At 31.9% G+C, this 19593-nt stretch overlaps 1 protein-coding gene across 5 annotated transcripts; it reads right to left on the bottom strand.

The window, feature by feature from the left end:
* Window positions 1-5336: 5336 nt before the first annotated feature.
* LOC111312329 (oxysterol-binding protein-related protein 1C-like) lies at window positions 5337-17251 on the bottom strand. 5 transcript variants are annotated; one of them, XM_089765172.1, is made up of 10 exons: window positions 16166-17251; window positions 15717-16073; window positions 13390-13489; window positions 12140-12588; window positions 11711-11866; window positions 10547-10714; window positions 10295-10435; window positions 9920-10150; window positions 9388-9501; window positions 5337-5600 (listed from the first exon to the last, which is right to left on the bottom strand). In XM_089765172.1, exons 1-10 carry the CDS (start codon window positions 16751-16753, stop codon window positions 5475-5477), a joined length of 2430 nt encoding a protein of 809 aa, XP_089621298.1. In that variant the 5' UTR covers window positions 16754-17251; the 3' UTR covers window positions 5337-5474. The 5 variants fall into 5 exon arrangements, with proteins under 5 accessions (XP_089621298.1, XP_022768235.2, XP_089621300.1 ...); XM_022912500.2 differs by lacking the exon at window positions 5337-5600 and adding an exon at window positions 7824-8293; XM_089765174.1 differs by lacking the exon at window positions 5337-5600 and adding an exon at window positions 7824-8360 and having other exon boundaries at window positions 12140-12585.
* Between the last annotated feature and the right edge of the window lie 2342 nt (window positions 17252-19593).

Raw genomic sequence — 19593 nt, 5'->3', positions numbered from 1 at the left:
CTTTCAAAATATAATAAAAATTTACCAAAGTTTAGATATAGTGGCATTGGTCCATTGCTATATGTTCATTGAAGACTACGATTTATTATTAATTATGCCCCAAAAGAGAATAAAATGTAAAAGAAATTATTCGATATAATTATTAGACTTTTCTCTTACATAATAACAACACACCCACCTACGTGTTTGTAATTTGTATACAAATAAGCAAATTAATGGATTTTTTTTAAAATTATTTGGTACGTTGATAATAAAATTTTTTAATTTTATAAATAGAGTTAGAATAGTGAAAAATATCCCTTAATGCGTATTTAAAAAATAAATATGTATCATTATTTTAATCTTACTCTTAAAATTAAAAAAAATTTTCAAAAAATTTATTTATTTTTATGAAAAAAGTACATAACTTTATTTGTTTATTTTAATTTTATCTAATTATGCAATAGAATTCACAGCATTAAATATGTATAACAGCATATTTATTCTCTATAATTAAAAATTTTAATAAGTTTCCGATAAATAAACTTTCATAAATTTTTTTTCTCAAACAAAGTCTTAAAGTACTAAACTATCAAGTAGTAAATGTAGTAATATTTTCTTCATTTTCTAAAACAAAAAATATATATAAGCTATTTTTACTTTAAAATTTTCCATTAGAATTTTATTAGTATAATTAATTTAGAAGTTATTATGTATTTATGTAACAATTAAAAAAAAATAAAAATATATTTTTTTTCAACAATGTAGTTCTTAATTTAAAAAATATATTATCTATTATTATTTATTATTAGAACACAATTAACCGATAATAATCTAACCAATCAATCATTCGACAGTCGACCGATCGACATGAGCTGGCACAGCAAGGGACCCACTTGACCAGTTGACCTGTGTTTTAGCTGTCAAGTGGGACCACTTTTGCGATGTCGCTTTCAAAAAGTCCGACGTGCTAGCCATTTCGTCCGTTCAACGAGACATCGTCGTCACTCATATTCACCGTGCGTCTTGTTCTTAGGCTCCGTGTATTATAGTGCCACGTCAGATTAAAAATACCTTTTTTTTTTATTTTCTAAATTCCATGGGCGACTGCAATGAACCAATCGCGTCAACCCAAGTGTTTCATTTTGAACTGCAAATTAAGTGCTTAAGTTCTATTAAATACTAGTCAATAATTGCTTCATGTCAAAGTTGGGATTAATTTTTTGCTTTTTTTAAAAAAAAAAAAATTAATTGAATGATTAACGAAAGCGGAAAATATCGTTGGATTTGATGGCATTAGCTTTGAAATATTCTATTCTATGTTACTCAAAAATAAAATAACACTCTTTCTAACTTTTTTTTTTTTTTGGATGTTTCAAAATTATATTATATTTTTTTAAGCATCTAAAATTTTTATTTTTTTATATTTTAAAATTATTTTTTACTATTTTTTTCTTTTTTATATTAAAAATCATGAAATTTTAATTTTTAAAAAAAATTAAAATTTAATATTAAATACATTAAAGTCAAAATTTTTTAAAAAATTTTATAACAATCAATACATGATAAATATTTTGAGACGAAAAGAATAAAAGATAAAATTATCCACATTTCATCACTTTGATTGTTTGATTTTGAAACATGAAATTTATATTTTATAAATTTTAATTTTAATTTAACTTATTCATACATTAATTCTTTCAATATATCATCTAACAAATTTAAAATTTAAAGTATCGTAATATTTATAATACCTTTTCATATCTTCAAATTATATATATAATTTTCTTTGTACTAGAAAAATCATATTCTATGCCTTTTGGATATTGACTTCTCCAAATTCATATGCTGTTAATTTGCCTAAAATTTCCATGGGAATTTGAAATTTTTCCATGGAAAAAGAGGCTTGGATTTGATGTTAACAGGTTAGAATATTGGGGGAGGAATCATTATTATTATCCACAAATTTCTTAAAATAAAAGTTAATTCAAAAGAAACATAAATTATTTTATTTATTTATTTATTTGTAGGTGAAAAAAATCAGTTAAAAGATCTTAAATTCTGAATAATGGAATCAGTTATGGATGGTCCAAGCCCTCAATATCCTTTAATTACATAAGAGATACCTAATATTAACTTGCTTTGCATCTTTTTTTTTTCCCAAATTTACTGTTCAAAATTGAAAAAAAAAAACCTATCTAGCTATGTTTTTGTTGTAAAAAATGAAATATCAATGGATTATTACTATGACCTTATGCAAATAAAAGTTAAATGAGTGCACAATCTTAATTATTCATTGTTGACATCCAACAAATATATTGGTTCCACCTGCAAAAAAAAAAAAAAACTTATCATAAAAGACAGCATAAAATCCTGCATTTGTTCTCTAGGATATATCCAATATCCAACTTGTTGACCAATTTGCAAGATCATACAAAGAAGTATTCGATCCTCACAATATTTGTATCCATCCAAAGAATTTATTGAAAAATCCACTTTTTATAATCATTCCAAGATAAGAAACATGAATGGCTCAACATGTTTTTTTTTTACTCATTGATTTCAATGTTAATGCAGTTTTTTTTTTTTATTAGATATAAAAATTAACCAGCAACTCTCTTAGACCTAAGACCAGGATTAAGGGAGAAATTATAAAGGAAAACAGTATAAAAGGAAGCAAAAAAGGTGAGAAAATTGAAAGGAAAAGGACAAGCAATTGGAGCACGGCCATAGCTCATAGCTGGGTTGTCAGTTGTGCATGGAACATGAAGGTCTAACCGAAAACCCCAACAATCAACAACATTAAAAATAAAAATAGAATCAAAAAGCTCCCTTAGACATTTGGAAACATAGATATCGATCAGATATAGTTTAGCCACAAGTTTTTAGATCACAAATAAAATTAATTAAAGTCTTTCGAGTGGTGAAGTCAAGCTCCTAGGTGGTCCACTATGTGTGTAATGATTTTCTTAATAAGAACAAAGCCCTTTGAATATATTTTTTTTCTATCTCTCTTTATCTTGTAATAATGTTTAGTTGCTGTTTTTTTTATTTTTTATTTTTTATTTTTAAATAAAAGTTTAAGGTGAAGATAAGGTTTTTCAATTCAAAGTCAAAATAGACCAGAGGCTTCAGAGATAAGATATATTAAATATACATATTAAGTATCAAAAACGATTGTTCATAATAAAATTCAAACTTAAACTAAAGAAAATATTTAAACCTTACGAACTCCTCAACCATTCACGTTGACATTTAATTTCTGTTGTTAAGGCATGGAAGAGGTCATGAAATATTTATGACAAGACAAAAACAAAGAAAATGAGTTGAGGGACGTCGGTATCAGGTGATTGATTAAATATTAGTTGTTTTCATGAACTACCTGTGAGAATTAGACCGTTTGGGGGTGTGGATCAAAACAGCCACCTGAGTTCCCTCAACCGCTGAAACCCTGAACCCAGCTGCCAGGTTTTCTCTAGGACATGTAAGAAAACTTTGTCAACTAAATCCAAAAGGTTTTTCAAAAGGGTGTCGTTTTACCAGAATCATGACCCAAACTTAATATATTGTTCTGTCATATGAATTGATCGATGTTTTTGTAGTTGAAATCAAAGATTTTGTACATATGTTTAGGTCCAAATCCAACAAGATTGGGCACTACATGTTGTTTATGTTGGAACTAAAGAATACATGTTTTTAACAATTATATACGTTTATAACTTGGTTTTTCTATCTTCTTATGTTTTTGTAAATTTTAGGTGATTGAGATATTTTTATAATTTTTTTTGCAACATAATATAAAAACAACATAATGTTTTTGTAAATATATCATATGTGGGGTTTGATATTACCAATTTTCATGTGAGCCAAAATTATTGAAATTTTTTTAATTATTTTAAAAATGTAATAGTCAAACATTCCATGATAAATAATGCACGAAAATGATGACTTATTGATCCTAATTGTTGCGCACTTAGAAATCTTCTTATCCGAGAATCATCACTGCTCCTAACCAATCCAAATTCCATGGTCTCTAAAAAAGAAAGCATCAAAATTGTGGTGTTTCCTTTCAACAAGATGTTGAAAGCCAAAGCCTGCATATGATCAAAACACTGTTTTAGGAATAAATGAATAGTTATAAATATGTTGATAATAAAGTTCACATATATTTGGTTTTGGATAATGCTTCTCACTCAATTCCAAGATTTCATTTCCCTCTCTCATTGCATACAGTTTTTAAGTTCATGGTTAGTGGATTTAAAAAAAAATTTATTATTAACATAAAAAGAAAATAATAATTTTTTTATTCATAGAAAATACTATTTGAAACACCAAAATTAATGTTAATATGTTTATTTGATTGATTGAGAAGAAATTTTCATAATATAAGGAAGTAAATAATTATGTGTAATAATGTTTAATTAAATAAAAAAATTAAAGAGAATAAAATTAATAATGGGGTTTAAATCTGAAAAAGTTAATAAAATTATCATATTAATGCATAAATTTTACGAAAGAGATGCCAAACTAAAAAATCTTAATTACGGGTGCCAAATTAGAATTTTGCCTTTTGTTTTTGTTGAAAAAGGCTGTTCTTTAATTGAATTTTCAATAGTTTAGGGTACCAATCGTCCTCTAGATTCATCCACGATGATTAATATTTCGTTGCTGATGATTAATGATATGATTTGAATATTCAACTTCAAGTGATAAATAGCGAGTGAGGTAAAGAAAACATTTTCAAATCGAACAACTTTTACTTCACAATTCAGTCCATAATTCATTAGCAAGAGTATGTTTGTCTTGTAAGAAAATCCAGGTGTCATTTACGTGTAAAAGAACAAAAAAAAAAAACTGTTAAAAGACAACTCACTGCACGCTCAGTGCTTAATCAAAAGTCACCCTCAAACCGTATTTTTTTTTTTTAATTTATAGTATATATTATTTTTCTCGGCAGAGAAAGTGCATATTCTCTGGTTTGATAGAATCTTTTCGATGCCTTTTGTGGCTCCAAAAAGAGTACGTCTACAGTTCTACTTCCTCTTTTCTTCACGTTTTCATCCTCTCCCCCTATAATTTTTTTTTTATTTACAAAAAACCCAAGCCAAAAAAAAATTGCAAAGATTGAAGAGCCACCAGATTAGCTGGCGTGAATTTTTTATTATAATTTTATAATTATTTGATAATAATAAAAAATTATGTAATTATCTATCACTTATAAATAAAAATTAAAAATGAAATTTTCATAATTTTAAATTATAATTAATTAATTATAATATAACCTGATAAATCTTCATTACGTCTACGATGTCATCTAATTCTAGTTATACATGAAACCTAATCAACAATTAGCCTCCTTCTAAAAAAAATTGAAACTAACATTATGTAGATAATCAATCATACAATGAATATCTTCCACAATACATATATATAGCGAGGGTCTCTCACTAATTTTTAGATAGTTCCACAGACCAAAACCTTGGACCATCGATCCCTTACTCCTCATCAATGCACGTACAAGCCAGTTGGACGGCCAAAGACATCCACCACATGCATTTGCTGACCGGCTTGGACGAGAGCATTTGCTCCACCAATAAGGCATCCATTATTGTCCCTACACACTTGATTTGTAGTTTACTTGATTAATAAGTATCCATATGGCTTAATTTGTTGGTTATATGTACCTTCGAGTGAAAGCAGATTTTAGGATGGTTTGTTTGGGTAAATCTTTTCTCTTTTTGAAGCTATTGTCATATATGTTTATTTTTCTCTCATAAAGACCTAGAGTAAGCGATGACCTCTTTGGCAATCTAACCTATATATATATATATATATTAATTTCTTATTGTATGAGATATTTAGCAAAACACACACACACAAAAAGAAACCCACAAATTAGATAATTGCATAGATATATCTTAAAATGGCAGCTTAATTGTATAAAGAGTTTAAGATATTTTTTGGGTAGAAAAGTGTTAAAGACTATGATATGTGTATCCACATCAGAGTTTCATTAACTTTTGAATAGATGTTTCAAAAGAGGCATTGTATATTTTGAGATTCCATTATGAAGGGCTCAAAATTGAGATGAGTAAAATTTATAAAATTTAAAAGGATTCTCTTCCCTATGTAGCTCAAGATTATATTTTAAAATGAAAAAAAGAAAAAGAAAAAAGAAGGCTTATGTTATTTTAAACTACCCTGCATTGAAAATCTTAAACCCACTTATAAAAACAGATTCATTCCTAGTGAATTTCATAATACTCAATTTGCTACTTTAATGACCAAAATAATCAAGAGATCACCAAAATTTAACAAAGGTATAGCATACAAGTCATTCTAAAATGAAAATAAATATAAAGTTAAAAGAAACAATCTGGTTATAGCCTCCCAATTACAGAATTACTACATGAAAGAAAAGAAGAAAATAAAAATCCAATTCCTTTTCACGTGATTAATGAAGAAATGCATTAAAATGGTTGTTTTGTTTTTCATAGTAATGAGGTTGGCAGAGCCAAGATGTTGATACAGAAGTGAACCGTTACTGATCATTACTTGTCAGTGGATAGCCCGGTATGACTGAGCAACCGACCAAATGGTGAGTCAAATAGCCACAGCCACCCTACGTATATGGCTATATTTTAAAAAGCTGAAATTTTTTTCATTCTTCTGTCTTAATATACTACTTTAAAAAGAAAAACAAACCCAGCTGACAAATTTTATTAAAAAAAAGGGAAAAAAAGCTTAAGAGAGGAGAGGAATATGACGTATGAGATGAGATGACATAACAAAAGAAACTGCCTGGTGTGCTTAATCGTTTAGTAGCCACTCGAGGAAGGTTTGTTATGTTTTGGAGAAATCTGAACTTTTCGTTTAGAATAAATATGAAAAGAGGCAGTACCAATATCAATTGGTTTCAGGGAAGAGGGGAGATATGGGGGTCCATTCTCTTTTTTGATGAAGTGTCATTGAACGGTCTAGGTTGATTGGACGGTTAAAGATCATGTTTTTGGATACGTTTGGTCACCCACCTCTCCTCTCATCATCTGTCATTTGGGTTTTTTTTTTTTTTTGGGAGATAGATAAGTAGTGTTAAAAAAGAAAGAAAATATAAGGAGCGTATAAAGAAGATGGCAGCAGAACAACAGGTGGGCTGGGGAAAGGATCTTCCTCCATCAGAAATCAGAAAACAAATCCCCATTGCGTCAGCATGCCGAAAAGATTTGATGTGGTAGCTTTTAGCTTAGCCCATGAATTGATGGATGGGTCAACTCCATATCTGGAAGTAACAGAAAGAGGGAGATTGGCCTGGAAACTGAAATTTTGGACAAATGGAAATGAACACTGAACAGAGAGGAAATGAAACAAATGGTATCTAGGTTTACTGGGGTTTCAAAGAAATCATCATGAGGGTTAAAATCACTTGGCAGACACAGACGACACAAGTCATTCAATTTTTCAAGACCGTAAGCAATTCAGAGCAAGTTAATAAAACATTGGGGTGGCTGTTGTTTTAATCCACAGGTGTCTGGGAGACACCTCTGTGCATACAAGAGTCAGATTTGTATTCTTCTTCTTGCTCATAAATTGTTATCTCTGTTTTTTTTTTTTTTTTTTTTTTTATTTTAAATTTTGATAAACACAACAATAAGTACTTGGACTCTGTGCCACTGTGTCCTCTCAAAGTCTCAATGTCCTTTGGGATTCATCATAAATCAAAAACCAAGAATAACATACGCTTTTTTTTTCCCACCAATAAATGTCGGAAACTATGTACTTGAGTGCTAAAAATGAGGGACATTAATGACTATGTATCTCCACTTAAACTTGGTTTAGAAGTTGAGTTCGGGAAATTTTTCTTGTATTCTGTATCAATAGAATTCTGTCAAAAGTCCCCGTCGTTTGTTACAATGAAAATTTCGCAACCGTAACCCAATTCTTGCGTCACACTCACATCATCAGATATGAATCGAGAAGCAAGAGTATGGGAAAAATAATATTCTTCTATTATTTTCTAAAACCTTTTTCAATCTACTTACGTTGTTGCTGTCACGAGGCATACCATACTTCTTGGCCCAGTGGATGAGGCATCTCTCGTGAAAAAATTGAAAAAGAATGGAGAAGAAAAAGATAGGCAACCTGCACTTTAGTCAAGGATCTGATCAGAAGGGATTTGGCCAAAAATATCTGGACATGAATCCCACTTTCCCTGCTCTCTAGCCTCCCAATATCCACCGATATAATGGTAAGCGCCACTGTTTTTATCCTTTTCAAACCATCTTGGCTTCCAACCTCTCTCTTGCATCTTCCTAGCCTGAATACCAATCGAAAATGTACAATGAGACCAACTACCATAAAGCTATTTGCCTAATCCTTCAAATCTATCAACAAAACAAAAACAGGGTTTCGCTAAACACATCAGTAGGATTTTACCTGCAATATAACTATACTGAAAACAAGCATCGTAGTGAGGGTTCTAAACAAAAATATAGTTGTGATAGCGCTTTAGATATTGCACTGTTCATTAATTTACAAATCCAGATACTGTTCCCTGAATTCCAACACTGGAATGGAAAGTTTGCAGTAAAGTCACCTAGAAGTTCATTTAATCTTTGAGAATGAGTTATTTAGCAGCAAAGGAACCTTCAAGACGTGGTCAGGTTGACTTCTGACTGCTCTTGCTGCCCAGTTATGATCACAAAAAGGTGTTTTCTTAGTTATCCACGACAAATGATTATCTAAATTGTTTTCATGCAGAGCCTAGGATAAAATCCCTGCTTATGCATCTGCATAACTAAGATTGGAGAAAAAAAAGCATTCCTAAAACACGGCTTATTATGCTGTATATTGCTTGGTTAAACTTTACATTGATGGGCAATCTTATTGACAACCTAGTCAACAGTTGGGCATGTTGCTAGGTGAATTATGAGAATTTTCAAGAACATGTCTTGCCAGATATTATTGTTCCCACAGTTATGTAGTGCATTGGTTACTTAATGTATATCTACATGTTTGGCTCAGCTTATATACTCTCCATATACAGTTTGCTAGGAGACCAATCATTCAGAACAAACTGAGTGAATCTAAAACATTAAACATTCATATTATTTCCTGCTGCTGCTATACCTTCATATGCATCACTAACGGTTTATATATTTACTACATTATTGGTATTTGACGGTCAGTTTTAAAAAGCCTTGGCATGTTTATGTCATTAAGCTTTTATTCCCAGTTAGGAGGAGTCTAAAACTTGGAATGAGAAAACAGCAACTTTGGTTTATGTGTTTGCTTCATAGTTTCCTAAAGACCCAAATCATTAGTTCGTTGATACTTAAGCTCATGTCTAGCCAATTTGCATCATCAGCACATGGAATTGACAACAACGCAGAAATGAAACATAAAACTTACCTGCCGTTGCCGCTGCTCCAACCGCAACTTCTCTGAATTTGCCATTTCATACTCTCCATTTTCCAGAAACCTTTGATCAGGTCTCAGCCTTGAATCTGTAGGAGGCAATTTTTCCTGAATACAGAAAGGAGAAAAAAATCAATGTCCCACTTACTGCAAAGCAGTTCATGCAGTATCTAGACAGTGCATTTGTTTCAAATCATTCCATTTCATTTTTCTAGATTCAAATGGACACATTTAATTCCATCTTTTGGAAAAAGAATTTTTGACCAAAAATCAAATTATTAGAACTTAGAAGCACTCAAGGAAGGTACCCTTCCAAGTACTAGTTGTAATATTGCAATTCAAGAATTGTAGGGATATCCTAAAAATGCAATGGAAACAAATCTTCATATATGTAAAAGTCTCTGCATGTCTCCTTACGTGTGTGAAAGAAAGGACAAAAACCATAATGGAATTTTCACACCACCCACCTAAGGCATTAGATTGGCGCCAAGTTTATAAATCCAATCAAAACTATTATAATAATCACCTTCAGACCAGGCGTGAGCTCATTCAAGGTTATGGCAAAACGTGTTAAGTTATATCTGGTGGGATATTTAGGAGGCTTGCTCCGCTTCCAAAGCTGATGAGGTTCCGATAAAGACTCTTGTCCTTTTCCTTTTGCAGAACAATCTCCATTCACATAATGCATGCTCTCATCCCATTTTCCAAATAACGTAGCCACTGTCCTTCCATTCCTTTCTTGAACTATACCATGTACCTGAAGGGCAATAAATTTTTATAGATTAAAAAATGTCAGCGATGGTTAAAAAGAGGATAATAGCACAATATCATAATTCTATGAAAATAAGAGGAGTTTATATAATTTAATAAATAGGTTACTTTGAGGGAGATTAAAGATCACCTGGTGAGGATTTCTGTCTATGATAGATTGCTCCTTGAATTTAAGCTTACATGAATATTCACGATTCCCCTCTATTCGCATGGTACCATAGTGATCACAGTACAACTTTCCCAGTATGAGATTGTATATTGATGTTGTAACCTGGAAAACAAAAGTTCGTTTTCAATTGGATACAGCAACTGTATGTCTACATATACATACATACATACATACATACATACATACATATATTTGTTCTTTATGGGGCCATACCTTACTCCACTGGAACACTTCTCCATCTTCAAACTCCAAGGTCAAAAAACCAACAGGATCCAGCTGAATTGAGCGACCCCAAAATTTGCTCTTTAAATTGCTATCACCCCACAATTTCCATCCTGCACCCTGACAATGACATGCTACAATCATTGGATGATGACTAACCTGACACCAAAAAATAGAGTAACTATCAGTGGCTTTATAGATAGCATTAAAACAGAAACTAATAATAAAATAAAATAAAAAGAAGAATCGTGGAAAAAAAATGTAGTGCACTGTGCTGTTCTTTTCCCAGTACCCCAAACAGTGTAAGTGGCATTGATGCCTCTACAATAAAAGGAGAGCACTATCATTGTCACTTCTTAACACCTACATGCATAAGGTAATTTTTAAGATTGTCTCTTATACTTATTTGAAATTATGAGGTTCAAAGTCTTCAGCAAACACTCCTGTTTACCATCCCCCAGTAATTTGATAAGGACAAGGCTGATTTCACCAATGGATAGGAAGCCACCAGCTTTATTTATAGTTGGGCACCCAAACAATATCATTTTAGGTAATGATCTACTAACTGTGCTACCTTATTACTTTAACATCCTCTTTATTCACTCTGTTAAGGTTGAAACCATAACAAGGTTTTTAACTTAGCAAGTTTTTCTATAAGAATTTAGACCAAAAGTAAAAGGGAAAGGATAAAAAGGAAGAGCAAAAGAAGAAACAAAAAGAGGTAAGCTAAAAAAGCAAATCTTCATAGTGCCTTTCTATGCACCAAAGGATCAATAATGTATTAAATTTGCAAAGCTCTTGCAGTACAGCAATTTTGACATCAGACATATAAAACTAGGTTCAATTTCCCGTCATTATAATAACCAGGTGAACTGATGCCCCATAGAATGTACAAATTCAAAACTAAGTGCAACATTCCTGTGTATAAGACTTACACATGAGAAAAAAAAAATGTTTCAAGTTGCGTGTATATTGAATTTGATTGTTACAATGACACTCTAGATTGACTACGTGAAACATGCACTTTCTTCAGTCAAAAGGAAGACCTTAGAAGTGAGGTTAATATGCTTTGAAGCTTGAAGGACAATTTTGTGTAAATAAAGAAAAACAAAAAGTAGACAACAAGTATAGACCATATCTAGAGTATAGACAAACCTTCTCCGAGAAGAAGTGGACGCCTTTATCTGGGAAGTCAGCCTCATATGTTTCCCCTAATAATGGATTAAAAGGTTTGCAAATTCTTCCTTCTGTTGAAGAATATCCAGACACAGCAAATGCAGCCACATTAAGAATTCTCATGAGGCTATTCCCCTGCAAGTTTTGGAGAGAAAAATTATGTGTCAGGGAATCTTGCCAAAGATTCAAATTATCAAAGTTTATGAAGGAAGTGAACTGCTATAAGCATATAAAGGAAAGATATGGGTAAAAGAAGGAAAAGAGGGGGGAAATCAGATAAAGCAAAGATGTGTAACTAGATTGACGAAGTGATATGGTGATAGAGAAATATTAGAGTAGGAAAACATTTTATTGCAACCAATGCTCTGTTTCCTCAAACAAAAAAAAAAACAAAGTTCTTAGACTCACCCTTTTCCCCCATTCGTATGCACGGTCAAGTAGATATGAATATTCCAAATCCTCAAAACACTTTTGAAGAGAAGAGAGAGGCTCATTGAAGTAAACAGGAAGACAAACTTTTGTAAGATCTTTTCCAATATTATCCTTAATCATTGACCAAAGACTTACACCCTTCTCCTTTTCAACTGGGTCAGGCAACTTCTTTCGCCGTTTAATGTAAGGAAAGTTACTTCCAACTGATTTAATGTAAGGATCCATGTCATCTTCAGAATCAATAGCATGAAGACCCTCATCATCTGAAGAGAAAGATGATGTCCGGAAATCAGATCCATTGCTTTTGAAAGAACTTGATGATAAAAAGTCGCGAGTATCAAAGAATGTATGGTCATCCTCATCTGTTTCTTCTTCTGCAGCGTCAACTCTTTCATTATCATCATCTGAGTCGGTTATGCTTCCTTCTGAGTAAGAATTTGAACAAAAAAAAAAGGCAAAAAAAAAAAAAATCAATGAAAGATAGAAATGCTAAGAAAGTAATAACAATGACTTGAATGCAAACTAAACCAAAGAAGATAGAAGCAATTTATATAACGAAGCAATCAGCACTATAACTATTTTTAGTAAGTCGGCACCAGAACAGGACAAACACATGCTGTGGCCCAATGGTCATGTACTCTTCCTTAAGGGAGGGAAGACCATGGAGACCACATCTAAATCCAGCTGCAGCCTCTATTAGAGTTATCCAAATCAATGTAGAAAGGGAAAAAACACACAAGAAAAGGAAGAAAGAGCCAAGATAATGAAACGAATTGATAGACAAAGAATAAACTTATTAATGGAACAACTAGCAAGCAATAACAAAGATAAGTGACAGACATACACCACCTAATGGTTTGGTAATGTAAATCTAGCAAGCAATAAAAAAGATAAATGACAAACATAAACCACCTAATGGTTTGGTAATGTAAAAAGGAAGTCCTTTACTTGAATTGAAGTCAAGACATGTGTGCTACACATAAAAACTGCATCAAGATAACTTATGTACCTCTGCTTAACAAGCATTATAAGTTTTCTACAAATAAGTACAGCAAATACTCAGGCATGCTGATGATAGAACAAAAAAGAACTCCCTGACTAATAACAAACTGTGAACATTGATGATAAAATCAACCATGTATCTCAGCACATGATAAACAGTCCAGCATAAATTAGCTTATGGAACCAACAATTGTAATAAATAGTTTTACTGCCAAATATCTTACCACTAGACTTGTCTTGCCTTATCATAGAGGAAGCTCCTTGGTCATTCGACTTGTTTTGGCTCTCATCAACCACTGTATTCTCCAGATCAACTTTTTCTGTCTACAAAATACAGTAAAAATAGCAATTTCTTAGCTCAAGATTGCAAAAAGAAGAAGTAAAACCTTTGTTTACGGATAAGAGCAGTTACAGACTGAAAATAAGTAGCTAGAGCTCACTTTAAAGAAGTAAGATTACAATATATATATATATATATATATATATATATATATATGAATCACAGATAAAGCAGAGCACCTTTTGTGCATGCATGTTGCTGCAATACCAAAAGACAATGATTTTCACCATAGAAAAAGGTAAAAAGAACTCAATCACTTCAAGGTCTAGCATAAGCCTTATGGCTTTTAGGACTCCTGAGATTCTAATGTATGACCATATAGCTTAGCATCCCTAGGCAAAAGCTGCCTATATCCCTCGACATGTTCATGAACATATCAACTTCTTGCAGTATTTTAACGGACAGGTAATTGATGCTTCATATATGCCAAATACCAGATGCCCCAACTAAAGGCCATACAACAACAGAATTGTAGATGTTGAAAAAAGGGACAATAAGGCCCTACTTGCAATGCCTAGCTCATAACAAACTAGCAAGTGTAACCTTTTGTTAAGCATTAACTAAAAAGTCAAGCTGAAGTTAGTAAGATTCCAATTAACTCAAAGTACATATTTCAACCCTTCAACAAGGGTTATACTACATCTTGTAATGAACAAGATGGTACTGAAAACTTAAGTGTAAAGGTTCCTTATTCAGTCAGCCCCATTTTATCCCAAATGCACCAGCAAATTTGGAGAGGGAGAAGAAAAGGAGATTCTTTCTTCTCAAAAGAAAGGCAGACCTAAAAGACAAATATAATTGCAAGAAGGTTAAAGAAAGAGGAAATGCTTTGAGTGTAAAGTAATATACAATAGTTACTTTGCCCTTGGTGACAAGATTTTGACATTCTCAAAGTGAAACCACATGAAAAACGACACTTTATAAAAGATAGAAACTCAAACCTCCAAGAAAAAAAAGCCACCAAGAAACAATAGAATTAGACAATTTATGTTTACTTAATGCTACTTTTTCAGAAGAATGCTCACTTGTGATTAGAGTATATAAACTGCTTGTCAAGGAACTTAAAAATTATTACATTGTGAAGCAAAAACTTTGGAGTACTTAATGGATCATACATCTTATGTGCTTCACTCAGTGTAACCTAACCCAAATATTACTGATCCAACCACCAGCACAACTGCTGCTGTCACCACCATCAATGCCATTATCAAGATTGCAACAAGCCCCAGAACAAATGTCTCACAACTATTGACATTTATTTTGTTTCGAATCAACCAGACCACTACCAATCTTTTAAGTAACTACCTCAAAAGAAAGAGACATATAAGATTGAACTGCTCTCAACTTCTATGGCACAGAGTATTCGCAAGAGTAATTACTGGAAACAACATACAAACAAGGCATATTAATGGAGAGACTTCAAAATTACATTTTGCCTTCACTAGGAGATAAATGGGAAAACTAAAATTTTTTTCCTTTAAAAAATCAAAATATTCCTTCATTTAATAATTTTCTAATTGAAACTGGCACTCAAGAAACATTGATAGTTAGAGAAACCAATCAGCCTCAATCATCCCTAAAAATCATGTACTTGCGCAGCTAAAGCATTCAAAATGCACTTACAAAAAAATTAAAAAGATTTTAAAATTTATGAGCAGATATAGTTCATTAATCAACATCCTTCTTTAAACATCATTAGCAACCCTTCATGGACAACACATACACACTCTTCCTGGGTACATATAAAGAAAAACTCAACCGGTCCTGGGCTCAACACTACCCCATCTGCCCATAGAAGTATTTCAACAGTCTAACAGATTCAACTAGCAATAGACTAACTGCTTTTCTATATCTACCAGATGAAATTAAAGGAAATAGAAAATAAAATGGAAGATGACATTAATGTTCAAGAACAAATACTTATGAAATTTTATTTGAAATATTATTCAATGTCACCTCTGGTTTAGTGACCTAAGATACAAATCCTACATCAACTAACCCTTCTCCAATTAAAATTCAATGAACACCAACCACGAAAAAACACCGATATATCCTAAAATCTACATAGGCCTTCATAATTTCCATACAAAACAATAAAGTAAAAGAATAGCAAATTGATGTAATTGTTTCGAAACAATCAATCAATTTTTTTTGTCAAATTGAATGACGACTGGCAGCAGCATATTGTTTTCTAATTTTGATAACATATACCTCTAACTGACGCAAGGTGTCGATGAGAAGCCATTGTTTCTGTTTAAGCAACACCAGCTGGCTCTGCAACGCCGCAAATTCGCTCCTCATAATCTGCTCGCTATCTTGGATGGCCGATTCGCTCACCCCTTCCTGCAGCAGCCTTTGCCTCAACTTCTCCGTCGAAACCGCCACATTGTCCATTGGAGCCATGAGTTCGCTATTGGACATCCTAGGGAACATATCTTTAACCGCCTGAAGCGCCTCCATCCAGGCAACCCGATCTTCCCGCGTCTCAGCTCTTAAATGAAGCCTCTTTGTTCCGGTGAAGATCGAGAACCTCTTATCATCTGATCTGCTTTCCCTGATTGAGGAGACCTGAGAAAAGTTCAAGAATTCAAAAATCAATTCAAATTTGTTTTTCATTTTGCTTTATTTATTTTTGGTTAGTCCTTTTTCTTAATTTTGACCTTTAGATGGACTTCACCGAAGGGTTTGCGACGGGTAAAGGAATGATGAGAAATGGAATTGCGATGGTGGGAGATAATACGGAGAGACTCTTCGCCGATAACTTTGGATCCTTTTTCCGTTTCTTGGCTAACAACGATCTTATCGGGGCCATGGATTTTATAATATGATAAAACTCCGTCTTGCAAAACGAACCATCTCGGTCTCCAACCTTTCCCATAATTCACCCATTTGTAAAGCACTCCTGATATCCCGTTCCCTACGATGTCGTTTATCTTCACATCCACTTGCGGCGGAGGAGCCGAAGCCGGAGTCGTCGTAGCCTCTCTTCCCAATGGAATCCCGTTTCTCTGGCTCACCCGATTCAAATCCACGCTTCTACTACGATGATGGTGATGCTGATGGTTTTGATTGGACTGGCACTGGATTTGGGCCGTCGATCGGGCAGAGTTGGATCTGGTGGTGGGAGCGGAAGAGGAAGTGATTGTTACAGTTGTTACAGGAGGAGGAGACATGGTGATGACGTGGTCGGATAATGGTTTGACCGGGGATTGATCCGATACGGTGGAAATACAGCAAAAAGGATGCATAGGATAAATTTATTTTTAATAAAATGAAAGACTTTGAAGATCTTGGTATTGAGAAAAGGTGATGTGGCGACTGAGCACGGCAGTTGCAGTTAAACTTTTCATGGTTCTCTTTTTTTCTCAAGTTCTTGGATTGCCAGTTTTGAGAAATAGAGATGGAAAGTGAAGAGTTCTTTTCTTCTCTTTTTTGTTTTCCTGTGAAAACAATTTGCGGAGACGGTTACAAAAATATTCTAAAAAACGACGGCGTTTTTGTGCAAATAAATGGCAGTTGGCGAGAAGTTCGGCGGAGTAACCCGAGACAGAAAAGAAAGAATCCGGTGAGCGTGGTAACTGGTTTGGTTGGGCAGAGACTCTCCCAACAAGGAAGCAACAAATTCGTTGATTTTTAAGAAGCTACAAAATCGGAATTGAAAAAGAATAAGAAAAAAAAAAACTCGATAAAGTGTTTAAATATGAAGGCGGTCGTTGGGGAAATATAAATGATCTTAGAAGATCTACGTTTTTTAATTTTGAAGGGGTACGGTTAAATGTGGGAAAGAGTAGGGAAAGTGGGGAGCCGGCATCGCATGAGAGGAAGACACGTGTGGCCAATGAATGGTTGGGAAAGATTGACGGGAAATGAGCTGAAGGTAGGCTTTTGAGGATATTAAAAGAAGATGGTTTGGCCTTAAATCTTAGAAGGTCGTGTTGGATTCCGGCTAATAATGAAATGCTGCGGGGAAGAAAGCTGCCATTTCTAATAGCGGGTTTCTCAGTTGCTTAAAAATCACTCAATAGTTTTATTATTTTATTTGAATGACGTATTTTTAATTAAACTTATGATTAAAATTTAATAATTTTAAATTAAATATAAAACTAAAAAAAAATAAAAATGTTTTAAATAAATATTAATTTTAAATTTAATTAAAAATACATTTATCATTTTAAAATAAAATAATGAAAATTTTTTATTCATAGGATTAAAAAGATAGGGTTAGTTGAGATTGAATCAATGCCTTGCCTGTCTTTTTAAGATTTCTTAATCAATAAGTCAAGGAATTGAAAGTAATCTACTAGTGATTATTATATTAGGGGTCTTTTTTTTTTTTTTTTTCAAACTTTTTAGTCATTAGATAAAAAATTGAAAAATTTTTTTTAATTATTTGCCAGTGAAAACTTCCAACGAGATTTTTAAAGAGTGGAAAGCATCCTGCTGAGTGTGCTGCTCCAACACACTATCCATTTCACCTATCTATTAAATTTATTGGCTATTTCTTTCTTCTTTTTTTTTCATTTTTAAATTTTCCACAATAGTTTTAAGGTTAACCAAGTCAAATCTTTTAATTTTAATGGCATAAAAAAAGTGCGACTCAGTTAAGCACTATAGTTGAGTTAAAAAATTGTAATTAAACTACAAATGAATGTCAACTTAATTAAAATTTTCCTTTTATTTAGAAAAGCAATGGTGTAATAATTATTGAGTTAAATGTTCATACGCGACTTAATTAAATTTTTTTTATCATAACTGGTAATATCAAATATTTAAGTTTTGTTGAACTGATACTTTAATATTTCTTATTGTTTTTAGATGAAAAAAATAAAAAAATAAAAAAGAAATGCCAAAATTTACAAAAGCAAACACGACATATAATTTTTTTTAATTAAAAATATGATTATATTTTTATATAAATTAATTATGTTATTTTAACATTTAAATTTATTATGACATTTTTATTAAAATTGCTTTTATAATAGTTATTCAAACTATAAAATAAGAGATTGTGTGAATTGCCAAATAACAAAAGCTTAATTTAAAGATGATAAATTTGGATTATAATTCCAGCCAAAACACCATTTTGTCATAAATTCCAATCTTATCAAGAGAATTCCCCATCATTAAAGAAAACAATTTCCAAAAAAGTTTAGAGTCGGTTTTTTTTTTATATATATAAATTAAAACTGTAGAAATTAAATTTGATCACAAATACTTGAAATTAGAAGCTAGATGATTGATAATCTTTCTCTTCTATTATATCTTTGTACTTTTTGGGAGAAAAGTTTAATTTCCCAAAACAAGGATGTCGAGGCAAAGAACAAACCTTTTGAAATGAAGGTGCATAGCTCCCTTAATTATGGGTAGAAGGAAGGAAGGAAGGGTAAGGTTTGAATTTCAAATTGAGGATTCCGATGACAGGTGGATTGCACTTTAAATTACTCTATGTCAATAGCTCGGCTGGACTGCAGCAAATGTGCTCTTCATTTTGCGTAGGCTAAACCAAACATTGGCTCAAAATAAGACTTCTTGACCCACCCAAATCGCACATCATTTATGGCCATCTCCATACATTCTTTTTATTTGAAAAAAGAGAAAATTCCAAATTAATAATTTGAGATTTTGATTAGATTATTCATTCATTTAATCTTGAGCTAAAATACTTTTGTGCAATTTGTTTTCTTTTTAATAAATCCCTCGCTATACAAAACTTTCATGTTTTTTACTTGTTTAGAATTTTTTTTTTCAATAGTTGAAAATATTAAGAATTGAATGTCAATCATTAAAATAAAAAATTTAATATTTTATCGATAAATCACATTATTATTAATTTTTATTTAAAAAATTACTACTTAAGCTCAAAAACAAATTACATAAAATTAATTTTTAATGTAAATTAAAAAAATACATATTGATAATTATTATATCAAATAATTAATTTAATTTAATAAATGATTTATGATTATTTAAATGATTTTTTATGCTCCAATTGGTGTCACATTGTGTGCTAAATTGCTAAAACGTGCCTAAATGTGTCAAAGTACAAACAAAAATATAATCTTAAAAATAAAATTTTAATTTAAATAAA

The sequence above is a fragment of the Durio zibethinus genome, chromosome 1 (assembly GCF_047325235.1).
Source record: "Durio zibethinus cultivar Kanyao isolate XHJ-2024 chromosome 1, ASM4732523v1, whole genome shotgun sequence".
Lineage (NCBI taxonomy): Eukaryota > Viridiplantae > Streptophyta > Magnoliopsida > Malvales > Malvaceae > Durio > Durio zibethinus.
The sequence above is the reverse complement of the archived record's forward strand: the minus strand, read 5'-3'. Positions and strand labels throughout refer to the sequence as shown.

Bases quoted from the DNA above. Each gene is read 5' to 3' on its own strand.
- LOC111312329 (XM_022912500.2), bottom strand. From the start codon at position 16,753: ATGCATCCTTTTTGCTGTATTTCCACCGTATCGGATCAATCCCCGGTC. The intron at 16,074-16,165 runs GTCAAAATTAAG...AACTTTTCTCAG, and splicing joins TCGGTGAAGTCCATCTAAAG to GTCTCCTCAATCAGGGAAAG. The intron at 8,294-9,387 runs GTAAGTTTTATG...ATTGGTATTCAG, and splicing joins TGGAGCAGCGGCAACGGCAG to GCTAGGAAGATGCAAGAGAG.